At 41.8% G+C, this 14,024-nt stretch overlaps 1 protein-coding gene across 1 annotated transcript in view; it reads left to right on the plus strand.

Moving 5' to 3' along the window:
* The first annotated feature begins 593 nt into the window (after window positions 1-593).
* LOC122772622 (protein unc-13 homolog C) overlaps window positions 594-14,024 on the plus strand; it is a 44,741-nt gene continuing 31,310 nt past the window's right edge. The window contains exons 1-2 of the mRNA XM_044030809.1: window positions 594-1,112; window positions 6,152-10,392. Coding sequence (XP_043886744.1) covers window positions 6,342-10,392 — 4,051 coding nt within the window. The 5' untranslated portion in view covers window positions 594-1,112; window positions 6,152-6,341. The remainder of the gene's footprint in view (window positions 1,113-6,151; window positions 10,393-14,024) is intronic.

Here is a 14,024-nt window from a genome sequence, read left to right on the forward strand (position 1 = left end):
AGGACCTCCGTGGCATGGACATTAACCTTGTCAGGACCAGTAGTCCTCATGGAGACCAAAACCTGGTCCTAATGAGGCAGAACCTAATTTCTGAGGAACTGGGCTAATAGATTAATCTGAATTGTGGTTAGGTTAAAGTTAGGGTTAGGCATTAGCTGGTTAAGAGAGTCCTTAATATGATAGCAGTGCAGTGTGTGTGTGTGTATAACAGAAGGACATGACAGTGCACTCCTCGTGCCCCTCTGGCATGCCTACACCTGAACGCGCCAGACACTACAGGACATTACGCACAAACCCTTTTGGAAAATTAAACCTATAACTTTGTTCTTTGGCGCGTTTTGGTGGTTTATTGGCCGGTTAATGCATAGTGTTGAATTATGATATCGCCAAAGCGATTTATTTGTTCATGCTCGTAATCCTCATCTTGCCCTCGTGCCTCTACTTACATCTCACTCACGGCTTCTCCCGCTCTCTCTCTCTCACTCGCACATGTGAAAGTGTGTGTGGGGTGGGGGTGTGTGTAAATTCGCTCATGCTCTCAGAGAGAGAGGGGGAGAGAGAGAGGGGAGGAGAAAGTGATTTCCAGCAGGAGAGGGACAGACATTCTCCATTCTCTTGCCGGGCAGCACAGTCTCTGTCTGGGCAGCCATGAACAGCCGCAGCGCTGCCTGCCTCCTCCTCCTCATCACCGTCAGCATCAGCCGCCTGCGTCCCATTTTGGACAATAAGTGACAGTGTAGTGTCTGTGAAGAGTGTGGACCAGCTGACAGTAACATGCAGCGTCTTTAAGTCTCAGACGGCGGAGCTCGGCAGCAGCAGCGGCGGGAGAGGGCAGTAAATAGACGGCGGAATGGTGGAGAGGTGTGTGCGTTTTTCTGGGCTGTGGTGTCTGACGGCGGCGGAGAGATGCTCTGAGCTCTGGCATTAGACGGCAGCTGCGCACCGAGCTGCTCTCGTCCCCTCCCCTCCCCTCCTCACCCTCCTCCTCCTCCTCCTCAGCATCATCTCTGGTCTGCTCGCCCCGACCATTCACTGAAACCGGGGAATCGGCTCCACACTGCTCGCTGTGCTCACTACCACTGGCGTCCTGCACGGGAATTTGACACAACCAGGTATGTGCAGCGGTGTCGCCTCGGTTCGGTCGCGGTGTGCGTGCTTGAATGGTGTAGGGTTGTTGACTGCTCGACTTCCCTCTAAATCTTCTTGTTGCTTCCCTTCCCCTCCCTCTGTGGCCCTGTCACTGGATTAATGTAACGTTATCTGAGAAAAGATGCAGAGAGATGGCATCATCTATGGATCTGTCTCAATCGGAAACACACACACACACAAATGTTAGGTTTTAATGTCGTTTAGTCGTCGTGCCTTTTTATTCCAAAATCCAGCTGTGACACAGTCACTGTAGATTCTACACATGTCCCTTTGCTCCAATTCTCACCTTTATACATGAGGCACAACATGAACGCATGTGAGCAAATGGTGTTTCACGTTTAGCAGAATTCGATGAGACTGGTTCCTGTCACTCTGGACAAAGAAATGGTAATATTTTGATTCATGGGGGGGCAAACAATCTGTTGTGATGTTGGCTGGCTCTCTGAGACTGCAGGCTGTTATTTCACTGTTGGGGAAATACGCTGGGAAGAAGAAGGGAGGCAGAATGTAGCTGAGGATGGGCGTGCAGGCAATATGATCTGAGGATGCACACATCCTCACCCCCACCCCCCACTGGTACGCTTCTTCTCAGTAAGCAGCAAATGCATGCTTAAAAGCAGCCATGCAGGGATGGCGCACATGTGTGTGCACGCATGACTGCACACACACACACACACACACACACACACAGACGGGAGCATAGGCATGCACACAGTCACATGTGCACTAATCCACACTCGGCCATGATGCACAGTTCTATGTTCTGAAGACATGACGTAACACATGAGCATCTCTCATCTGTATGCATGTGTTCCCAAAGGTTTGCACTGAAATATTCCCGTCTCACTTGAACGGAAGGAAGGAGCGTGAGCGGCAAAGCACAGCGTGTATAGTATTATAATTACCTGCAGCATGTTCACATCAAATTAGTTTTTTCATTAAAAGGGAGCGAGATTATTGTACAATTGTGAGAAAAACATGTTTGCACGCCCCAGTAGTCACTCGCTTTCATTAACGTCGTGGGACAGAGAATGATCCATTGTGAGAAACTGAGTTTATTTGTCTAATCAGATGCAGTTGGAGCGGGGAGTAAATCGGTCCCTGGGCATCATGGCAGTGCCTCAGAGCGTTTGGAGTGGGTGTGGCTGAGGTGCTCCTCGTTCTCTGGAGGTTTTTCTTAGTCTGACTCACAAATGGGAGGGACTTTACCTTGGGACTCCAGCAGGAACTCCTAGAATTTATTTGGCAATTTATATATTAGAGCTGGAAGTTCAGCCTTACTCAGGGGTACGGTCTAATCTCAATCAAAAACACAAATATTCCTTCTTAGGTTATCCTCTATTTAACATTACCTGAACACATTTAAAATCAAATACCATCACATACCTCATCATTTCATTACATTATGTATTATATCATGGGGGCCACACGGTTGGTTTAGTGGTTAGCACTCTCCCCACGTGTGTGTGGGTTTTCTCTGGGTTCTCCAGCTTCCTCCCACAGTCCAAAAACATGCAACATGGGGTTTAGGTAAATTGGACACATAGGTGTGAGGGTGGGTGGTTGTTTGTCAATGCATGTGGTCTTGTGATGGACTGGTGAACTGTCAGCTGACATTGGCACAGCACCCCCGCGATCCTCATGTGGAGGATAAAGTGTGAGTGGATGGATGGATTATGTCATGGGCTTTAATAACACAGTAATGGATGTAATGGAAGGACTGCATGCTCCAGATGCTACCATATTTTACAGTGATCAGAAAGTGTGTAAGTGTGAGCGTGTGATACTTCAGTACATCAAGTCCTATTATTAAAACAATAGCTGTCCACTTATCTATACATATAGGCACGACAGAATGCCTCCATCACAATGAATCTGCCTTTAACGCGTTGCAACCCACAGATGGAGCGAACAATAGCTCAGATACTGCACGTGCGGATGAACCCGCATGTAATCTCATTTTCACATGTGCTTGTCATGAAGGTGTGGAATAAATGGCACCATTTCATTTGTGGCTCATTAGCTACCAAGCATGCACACTTATACAAAGACCCACACAGGCACACACACATGCATGTCTTTGCTTATTCTCGGTGGATCTTAATAAAAAACATTCAGACAAGCGGGATAAGGTGATCTAGTTATCTGTCATCCTTTTCTCCTAATTCTTGTATCATTACACTCTAATGGGACGATACAGGCGATACCTCATGGGCATTATCAAGTAATTTGTGTATCAACTCTAGCTCTGGAAGAGGGTAAACGCATCATTTGTCAAACCTTAACATGCATATGTCAGGGTGTTGGCTCTGTAAGGAGAAACACAGCTCCCTAATTGGTAATCAGCACTCATTAAACATTAGTACTCTCTTTGTGTGATTTGTCTGGACAGTGGGCAGCCTCAGTGCAGTACAGTGATTTGTACAAGTGATGTTCCAGAGTCTGTCTACAACAGCAAACACTGACAGCAGTCAGGTGCTGTAGCCTAGTGTTTAAAGCACATTGCAAAATAGCACAATGGCCCATCATGGTGGAGTCATTCAGCAAGGTGCAGTTTCATAAAAATATGTTAGATACTTTCCAAAATCACTTTTACACAGTGTATGTGATGGACTAAAAGTATTAAAAAATCATGCAAAACCTACAATATGTTGTGGTGTAATGAGCAGATAACTTAGGTCTTGGTACGATATGTGATGTCATAAAACTAGTGTTGGCAAATAAACAAACCTTTTTGCTCTTGCCCACACCACACCTACGAATTTACTTTACGCAGGTTGTGGTAAGTCTGTATTTGTCATTAAAACAGGGAAACCAGAAGACCTAGTTGGCTGTGGCATATATACAGTTTTAGTGATCATCTTATCACTTGGTATGCTCCAGATGGCCGTGTCGTTGATGAAATTGAGCCCATATGTCCAAATTAAATAGGAAGATATGGAAGAAGGTTCATAATGTATGAGCCCCTTGTGTGCCGTCTTGGCGTAAGTTGTTTGCTTGCATAGTCATTTCCGTGTCCCTTTTCATTTCTGATTGGCTTGAACTAAATGGCCAGTCACAGTGATCTCTCTCGTTGATGGACGGTGGTGCCGATTCAATGTGCTGAATCAGCAGTAAAGCTGTTGGCAGGGTTCCTGTCGACGCCGACAAGGGCCATATCAGTGTTTTGGGTTTTCCCCATAAATCTTTATTTATAAAAATTATATTTACAGTTTTATTCCTTGAAGCCAACCCATATTTTGAATAACCACTGGTGGCAACAATGCTGGTTGTAAAAATGAATAAAAACTCAGTTTAAAGAAAAATCTGCCTATTTACCTCTCAATTTACAATGTCGGCACACAATTTCCCGAGAAGTTAATAGTCTTTGTGGCTAGTTTCACGTCTTCTTCAATAGCATATGATATCAGTTTTGTAAATTCACATACACATACTGCATGACACTAGTTTAATCGACAGCTAGTATCATCCACTAGGTACCTGAACACCAATTTGCAAAATGTCAACATCTCACTGGGAGTTCAGATTCTTATGGGTGACGTCATGATTGGTTGCCGCTTAGTTTTGCCATCATATAGGTGTTGCATGCTAAGTGAATTGCAAGTATGATCATTCCTGAAGGATTTTTTCTTGTACTTCAATGTGGTAAGACAAAAAGAATCATCCATCCCTCTATTTTCTACCGCTTTATCCTCCACACGAGGGTCCTAGGGTTTGCTGTGCCAATCTCAGCTGACATAGGTCCATCGTAGGGCCCCATATAGAGACAAACAACCATTCAACCTTTCACTCTTCTCTGGTAGAATAAGTCAATAATACATATTCACTCTTACGTCAACAACTAAAGGTCCCATAATCAGGCCTTCAGCTGCTCACTGATTAACATAAGTTGTGCTGTGGCACCTTTCAGTTTTGCATGCAGTCATGCATGAGTCTAAAGATGAGAGTTTAAAATGGTGATGAAAGTATTTGTGGCATGGCCAAACTGTCTTATGTGATTCAATTATAGGGGCAGTTTTGAGTCGTGACTTGTGACCCATCAGTTGCAAAGCTGCTCATTCAAGACAGATGAGTCATGAACCTCCTCTTACCATAAAATATGCTGTACTCCTTAACGTCACCCCCACCTTTTTAATTCCATTGCTTTAATGACAATTTCTGATGATGCATATCCTTTAGCATATTTTCAAGTATGACAACACAGGACTTTTTAATGCTTTTAAGTGTTCTGTCTTATACATCTGAGTAACATTTTGGAATGAAGTAAGTTGTTTTTAAGTAGCAGATTAATTGTTGCTTAAAGATTTCGATTAAATGCCTTTATTTTGTAAGACATTCTCTTTTTGAACATTCTAGCCCAAGGCTTGCCTCAAACTTAATCCCTTAAAGTTTTCAAGTCGTCAAGCTCCTTATTCCACCACGCAACACTGGCAAGCTTTTCTTAAGCCTTATTTGCTAATTGTTGGTCCTTCATCAGAGCCCAGCAATAAAAGTTAACTGTGATGCTGTGTTTCTCTTCTCATTTGAAGCAAGCGTGTGTTCGTGCTCATGAGATTGTAGACACACCAAACTCTAAACACTTATGTGGAGCAGCTGTCAAATACCATGCTGAACTAGCATCCCTCTTTCAATTTTGTTGGCCAGTTTACACTAGAGAAAACACACCTAAGAACTAATCCAAACTGTTTATTTAGTCAGGTGTATAAAATGCTGACAGGTTTCTCTTAAGCTTATTATTCTTATTATATTATTATTAGTATCCCCAACTAAGCTATACTAGGCTCTTTACCACATTGAGTACTTTAAGGCCATTAAATTAACTGCTGTGGGTAACAGTGGCTCCACTGTCAAACACATAGTCATATGTACAGTACACTGTCAATTATTAGTAAGCCTCCCCCTCACAGAATACACTCAGTATAGAATTTTTTTCAGTTTGTGTTAAAGTCTAAAATGAGAAGATGTTACCAAATTCTAAAGTAATTGTTCTTTGTTCTTTCAGAGAGATGTTCCTTTTCTGGAAGTGGGGGACTGGATTAAAAAGTAATTGTGAGCCTCAACGTGGACTGTGGTTTTAGTGATTGTGAGCTGCTCACTGCAAAGCCGTGTGATTGTGCTTGGCTCAGCACCGCTGCATTCTCAGCCAACTTCTTCTTTCACTAGATGATTAACAGTCCACAGGATTACCATCCATGGTTTCTGCCCTAATCAAGACTATATCATCCTACATTGAAAAGATTTGCAAAGGAATGTTTACAAAGAAATTGGCAAACCCAATAAAGAAGAAAGAGAGAAGTGAAAATAAAGAACCTAAATTGACCACCGATGTGCAAGCAAACAATCCAAATCTATCTACTACACTGAAGACCACAGTGAAAAAGATTTCCAAATGCTCTTCGGCACGTAACATATCACTTGAAGACGACGACGGAAAGAACGACTGTTCATCTCTGTCACCCACTTTTAGTTATCGTGTAGCTATAGCAAATGGACTCCCAAAAAACTCTCCTTTTTTGAACAATAATGAATGCATATTTCCTGAGGTTCTTTCAATTGATAGTAGTTACTCTGACTCTTTGAGTGAGACAAAACCTGTCCGGAGACTGGATGAGCATAAATCACACACCATGCCAGTAAGACGAAATAGAAAGAGCCTCATTAGTTTGGCTCCCTCTGATGGCAGCTCTGAAGGTGAAAGAGTGGAACGCTCAAGTCTTCACACACTTAGACTGGGTGCTCTACGCAAGTTAAGAAAATGGAAAAAGAGTCAGGAATGTGTCTCTTCAGACTCAGAGGTGAGCAATTGGAGGAAAACCCTGGGCATCCGGAGCAAATCCTTGGACCGTGCTGGACGTCAGCAGAAGAGTTCAACCCTGGAGCCTGGTTCCTCCTCCACAGGTTGCATCAGTCAAACACAGGATGTTATGGAGATGATTTTTAAGGAGCTTCAAGGAATCAGCCAGATAGAGACTGAACTGACTGAGTTGCGTGGCCACGTCAATGCCCTAAAAAGCTCCATTGATGAGATCTCCAGTAGTGTGGAAGTAGTTCAGAGTGAGATTGAGCAGCTTCGCTCAGGATTTGTCCAGTCCAGAAGAGAGACACGCGATATCCATGACTACATAAAACAAATTAGCCACCAGGCGAATAACTCAACTTTGCGGTTTCTCAATGTTCCTGAAGAAAGGTCAGAGAAAACAGAAAGCGTAATATATAAAATATTAAAAGACAGAATGGGTTTTACTGATGCCCGTAAAATAATAAAAATTGAACTTGCTCATAGGCTAGGTCAACAAAGAGAATGTTCTAATGCGAAACCCCGCCCCATTATTGTCATTTTTGCAACAACTCAAGATAGGGATGTAGTCTTGAAAAAATGCTATAAACTTAAAGGAACCGGCATCACAGTTTCTACTGATAGTTTAACTCATGATGGAAAGGAGAGAAAAGACAAAGCACTGTCCTCTTCACAAACATATGAAAGCATGGATCTAAAGGTTTCAGGGAAGGAAAAGGTAGTGGAGAGTGATGACTGGGACTCAATGGACAGTGATAAAGAATTAGATGAATTAAGCAGAAACAAATATGCAATGGTGATATCCAAGCCTGTTCACAAGAGTAAATCAGAGAAGAGACGGTCACATGACCATAGCCAGTCAGGAGAAGAAGCAGGCTACTCAGGAGCAGTTCATTATGCTGATGACTCTTACTATGACACAGACAAGCATGCTAAGGCATACTACTCTGATATGACCCCTGGTTGGCTTTCCCAGAGTGACTATTCCTCCCCTAAACTTAGCCGATCAGAATCTGACTGTTCAAAACTTTGCCAATCATACTCTGAAGACTTTTCAGAGAGTCAATATTTTACACGTGCTAATGGAGGCTCCTTGTTGTCCTCCTCAGACCAGGAATTGTGGCAGAGAAAACAAGAAGACATGGCTTCCTCATGGTATGCTAGCCCCAGTCATCAAAATCAAACCTATGAACACAATGAGGTTGAGACAACAGAAACGATTGACAGTGGAGTGAGCAATGGACTTGTATGCATGTCTGGTGATAGAAGCCACTATAGTGGCTCTCAGGTCTCTCTGCAAGGTGATCTGTCACCCTGGAAAGACTGGCATCATCTGGAACAGGGTGCAGACTCTGGCTTGGAAGCCTCCATAGAGGTCAGCAGTCCATTTGACCCTTCAACCATCCCAGGTTTTCCAGAGAACATAACTAAATGTCAGGAGGTTGATTTACAATTTGAAGGAGATGAAGAATTCATGATGTTTGACAGAGAATCTTCTCTGCCACCTGTAACCACCCATGTCATTCCTCACATCGCAGAGCGTGAGCCTGTCATCAAGCCATCTGCTCGGCAGTCTAAAGAGGGATGTAAGGTGAGCACAAAAGAAAGCATGAAACCATCATCTAAAGATGCGCCTAAAGCTGCTGCTAAAGCAACTCATAAACAAACTAAATTGGCTCCTAAAGAAGAAAGCACCAAGATATTACCAAAGGAAAGCCCCAAACTAACCGCAAAGGCTACACCTCAAGTGACCTCTAAAGCAGCTCCTAAAGAGTCATCAAAAGAAATTCAGAAATCAGCAGCTAAAGAATCTTCTCTTATTAAAGACAGTTCTAAACAAACAGCTAAAGGTGCAACAAAGCCCATTGTTAAAGAGGTATCTAAAATTCCATCTAAGGTAACCTCTAGTGAGACTGTAAAAGTCACACCGATTATGTTTTCTAAAGAAAGTCCTAAAGAGTCACCTAAAGACAGCCCTAAAATAACTCCAATTGAAAGCCCTGTCTTAACACCTAAAGAATCCCCCAAAGAGTCCCCAAAAGAATCCCCTAAAGTCATAGCTAAAGAGTTACCACGTGTTCCATCTAAAGAAGGTCTAAAAGTGGCTGCTAAAGAGGTCACCAAAGAAGCTACAAAACTACCCCCTAAAGAATTATCAAAACTACCCCCAAAAGAAGCATCAAAAGCAACCACGAAAGTGGCACCTAAGGAGACTGGTACAGTATCCACAAAAGACGTTTCTAAAGTTCCACCTAAAGAATCACCACTTGTAGTTCCTAAAGAGAATTCTAAGGTGCCCCCAAAAGACAGCCATAAAGCTGCCTCAACAGAAGCCCCTAAAGTAGCACCCAAGGTAGCCTCGACAGATGCCCCCAAGGATACCCCAAAAGCAGCTCCCAGAGAGAAATTCCCTGAACTGGATGTCAATCATAGTTTTCATCAAACCCAGAATAAGTCTACAGCTATGTACCGCAGTCAGAGTGAGATTCGGACAGAGAAGGTTGAAGAGGTTCCAAAGTCTTGGAGTAGTAGGCTCAGTATAGATCTCAGTGAGAAGTCCTTTGGTTTTGGTTTTGGCTCTACTCTGCAGAGGGCTAAGTCAGCTCTAGAAGTTGTATGGAAATCTGGTACTCCAAACACCCCTGCTCCTCCTGAGGAGCCAATCAATCCACCTTCATCATTCATGGGACGTTTCCGCACCCTGTCCACCTCCACTGCAAATACCTCTAGTACGGCTACAGACTCCGATGTCCACAAAGAGCCTATCTTCTACAAGGCAGAGGAAGAGAAACCAAATGTAGAAGCAAAAGCTGGTGAACAACAAGAGGATGGTGAAACCCACTATGTTGAAGTGATGGAGCAGGTACTAGCTAACTTGGAGAACAGAACTAATGCAAATGAATCAGATGAGTTTACACAACAGTGTGAGACTTCTCAGGACTATAATGTGTCTGATGACATTGAGGCATTAGACGATAATGCCTTTCAGGATTTTGAAGATTCTCAAGATTTTGATGAAAGCAAGAATTATGAGGAAAGTAAAGAGGCACATGTTCTGGAGTATGATTGCAGTTTGGATGATCAATATGATGAAGAGTACATTGAGGAATATGAAACCGAACTCACTGAGGATACTGCTGCATATGATGCAATGGTGGAGTATGTAGATGTTGAAGAACCAGATGAGATGACTGAGGACAATGATGTTACAGAGGAGATGGACGAGGGTGACGAGGAGCTAGAGGAGGTGGATGAGATAATAGAGGAAGCCACCGAGGTGGCTGAAAAAATAGAACAACAGCATGAGGATGAAAACAAAAATGTTGCAGAGGAGAAGCCCATAGAGGCCCCACCCAAGAAACGAATCCGGCCTACATTTAAGGAGGCAGCACTCAGGGCCTACAGAAAACAGATGGCTGAACTGGAGCAGCAGATCCTGGCAGGAGGTATGACTCATTTTGTTTGTCAGTGTGTACCTTTTCTATCAAGTTTTACACTGTCAATTATTTACAGGGCATAGTGATGATGTGTGATGTTTCAAGCATATGTCAAATAATACCAATAACTCATGAAGACGCAACACCATGGGACTTCAAATTATATATTGTCGGTTGTATTACAGTAAATGTATGAAGGTTTGTGAATACTTTGCATTGATGTACAATGAGACAATCTCAACAAAAGTTTTGAGAGGCAAAATTAAAATCCATAAAGTAATGGAGTGATTTGAAAAATAGAAGAAAATACATATTTTTTCCTTTAAAAGTAAAACATACAAGCAAATAAGCTTTATTAGCATGGTCTGTCTATTTGAACCATCCATGAAATCCTTGGTCTTGCCATTGTCTTAATAACAATAAATTATTTTTTTACAAACACTAGCCTGAGATTTGAAACACCATTGGTAAATAATAGTATATGTATTTATACAATTCAGGGTCCTCTGAAGAGATAATTTTTTTGAATTGAAGAATGTACGGGGATTATTGATGAAGCAATAACAATGTCAATCACAGGCACAGAGAGCCGCCATCCAAAAATGTAAGTGTTTTAATAACTTGCCACTCAGAGCCAGCAATTTATTACTTTAAATCCTGCCTACAGCAGCTTTAATGTTTGTTTTTATAATATGGTGTCAAATTTGTCTGGCTACAGGTAATTAGCCTTTGCTTACTTGAAATGAAAATTATATATCTGGCGTTCCCTAATTGATTTTCAAAGTTTGCAGTAATGTTGATGATAAGAATATTCTGTATATAGTGAAGCTAAACATTGCTGGATATTTTGTTGAGTAGGTTACTAAACTTGCTTTAGCAATTACTTTGACTTTGCCACTATGAATCAATGTTCTCATTAAATGTTTTGTTTAAATGAAACACACACCTCCAAATACATCCAAGATTCATTTTTACGACAGTGTGAGCAGTTGTTTATAGTCCATGTTCTACTGAGAGAAATGTAGATGGGAGAATATGTCCATGCTGCTGGTAGGCCAAATCAGTTTCAGCTTTGGAAGTCCAGGTAAAACAAATCAAATAACTGTGTTGATATTTCAGTAAAATGAAGGACTTAAGCTTAGGTTTTTTATAGTGTAAGTCCCCCTCATTTGCATTGTGCCTTCATCTTTTATAGCTGATGTGTGCTCACCACGCTGGTCTGAGTGGGAGCTGTGAAGGGAGTCACACCAGTATTGCCACTCCTGCCAAGCCTATCTTCAACTGGCTATAGCAGTTTGTCTGTATTCAGATGCTAATTCACACTCCCAAGGGCATTCTGTAACCAGGTCAGCCTTGCTTGGAATATTTATAGAGGTCTGCTGCTCGTGAAGTTTGCTGCTTTCTCCTAAGGGAGTGAAGGAGGTAGATCCTCTTATGCTTAGTGCACCATTTCCAGAAAGAATGGAGAAATGAAAAATGCAGACACAGGAATGAAGAATCTCTAGTTATTTTAGGCGAAACAATCCCCTTCAAAGCACTGACTGATTCAATATCAGCCTTATCATCTGACTATTGTAAACAGGGAAATCCTTTTCTCCATGGTTTACTTCACAACTATGAGGAGCAACAGTATGACAATAGTTTTACCAGTGACACTGTTTTTTTCTTGTTGTTTTTTTTGGCTTGTTTGGCTCTCTTTAGACCTGGTATTAATATCAATCTGATACCAAGTGGACAGCAGTATGATTATACAATTAAGGCTGCCTATTCTGCTGATGCTGTTTGCCTCACTGCAGGTTTGCAATGAATTGAACTTTCAAATTAGTAAAATCTTGCTCGTTACTTACTATTGTGAAGTAGACCGCAAGTCTACTTGTAGTACCTCCTTGACCCACCAAACTGGAGACAACCCTCTAACACTCAAGTGCATCCCAATTGAAAGGACAGAATGCTCCAGCAAAGGGGCTGTCAATTTCAAACAATAAAACCAAACAAAAGTGTGTAGTAATGACTAAGTGGCTGCAGCACAGATGTCCCTCACAGATACCCCTTTAAACAAAGCCCATGATGTTGCCATGCCCCTGGTTGAATGTGCTCTCACCCCATAAGGCAACTGAAGACCTCTACTGTTGTAAGCCAGGGAGATATCCTCCACAATTCAGTAAGGAAGCCCACTCTGAGTGTGGGATATGTAGGTCTGTAGCACATGCACAGGACATAGGGAAGGCAACCTCCTCTGCTCATCCAGTGCAAACAGAGGGAGATGAATGGTAATTGATCAAAGCCATAGAGCTATAGGCTACAGGGATAACCTCAGGCAAATGTTCTGGATTCAGGCATATAGTAATCTTGGAGCCATCTGAAGTGAACTGGGTACATGACATGAGTGATGCACAGACAAAGCATAGGGCTCCCTAACCCAAATTGCAGAAGTCAAAGCAAGTCTCAGTAGAGTCTTGTATGGAAGAAAATTCATATCAACAGTGGTTTCTCTGCTGGTTGATGAGAGGGACACTCCATCTCCAGTTTCTTAGCTCAATTGTCGTACAGTGAGAGGAAGGATATATTGTCCTGGCTAACCAATGCAGCAGCGATGCCATACTAGCATTGGCATTATTATGAGGGATCAGCCTATGTTGCGGCTGGTTAGTGCTCTATGAAGGCTCTGGCTCATGTTCCCTCAATATATTTCATGTGGCCAGCCTAGTTACCACGTTGGACTTTCACATAAACCTTCTTGCTGTCAGACTCGAATAAAGTTCTCTTCCTTTGTTTACAAGCCCCATGTTGGTATGAATAAAAATAAACAGAATTGAACAAAGTAAAGCCTTTAACGTCTCCCTATCAAAGCCATACATTTGTTGCCATACATCATTCATCAAGAAAACGCAAATGCAGTCTTTGAGGAGAACTGTCAGTGCTAATATTGCCCATCTACTATAGTTGGTATGTTCCTTTAATAGCATTATATGTTATAATTGTTAACAATAGTTTAGACGCTTGGGGCATTCATATCTCAACTTCTTTTGTCAAATACTTAGTTTTGTCCAAAATTATTATGTAACATCTTTAAAGATCTAACTTGTGGCTATTATATGACACATCTGTGTGCTTAACAAAATTCGAAGAATTCTACATATTAAGTTATTAATCCTAAAAATGGATATAAAATAGGTGCAAACCATGAATAATCTCCAGAATAATTAATACATAATTTTAAAAGGGTCAGCTAGGATTGGCACAGCACCCCCCACGACCCTCCTGTGGAGGATAAAGTGGTAGAATATGGATGGATGGTGTAGCTATGAACGTCACGGTCAAATAAGTAGTAATACTAAATATAATAGTAGTAATATAAAAAGTAAGTAGACACATACATACAAATAAGTAGATCAATACATAATAGAAAAGATTTACTAGTTGTTCTGAAGCCTTATCAAACATCACATTGTAATACTCAATAATTCAGTGAACAGAAACACATTATTTATTAGTGTCAAACATTATTGCCTTGCACTAAAACACTAGAAAAACAAAGGCAGAGCTTCTGAAACATCTTTGTTGTCTATTGGCATCATTTTAGAAAATAGCATACAGAATAATATGTCTCTCAATACACTTTGTGTTGGATGGGCTAAATT

This window comes from Solea senegalensis, linkage group LG7, assembly GCF_019176455.1.
Source record: "Solea senegalensis isolate Sse05_10M linkage group LG7, IFAPA_SoseM_1, whole genome shotgun sequence".
In the NCBI taxonomy this organism is placed as follows: Eukaryota; Metazoa; Chordata; class Actinopteri; order Pleuronectiformes; family Soleidae; genus Solea; species Solea senegalensis.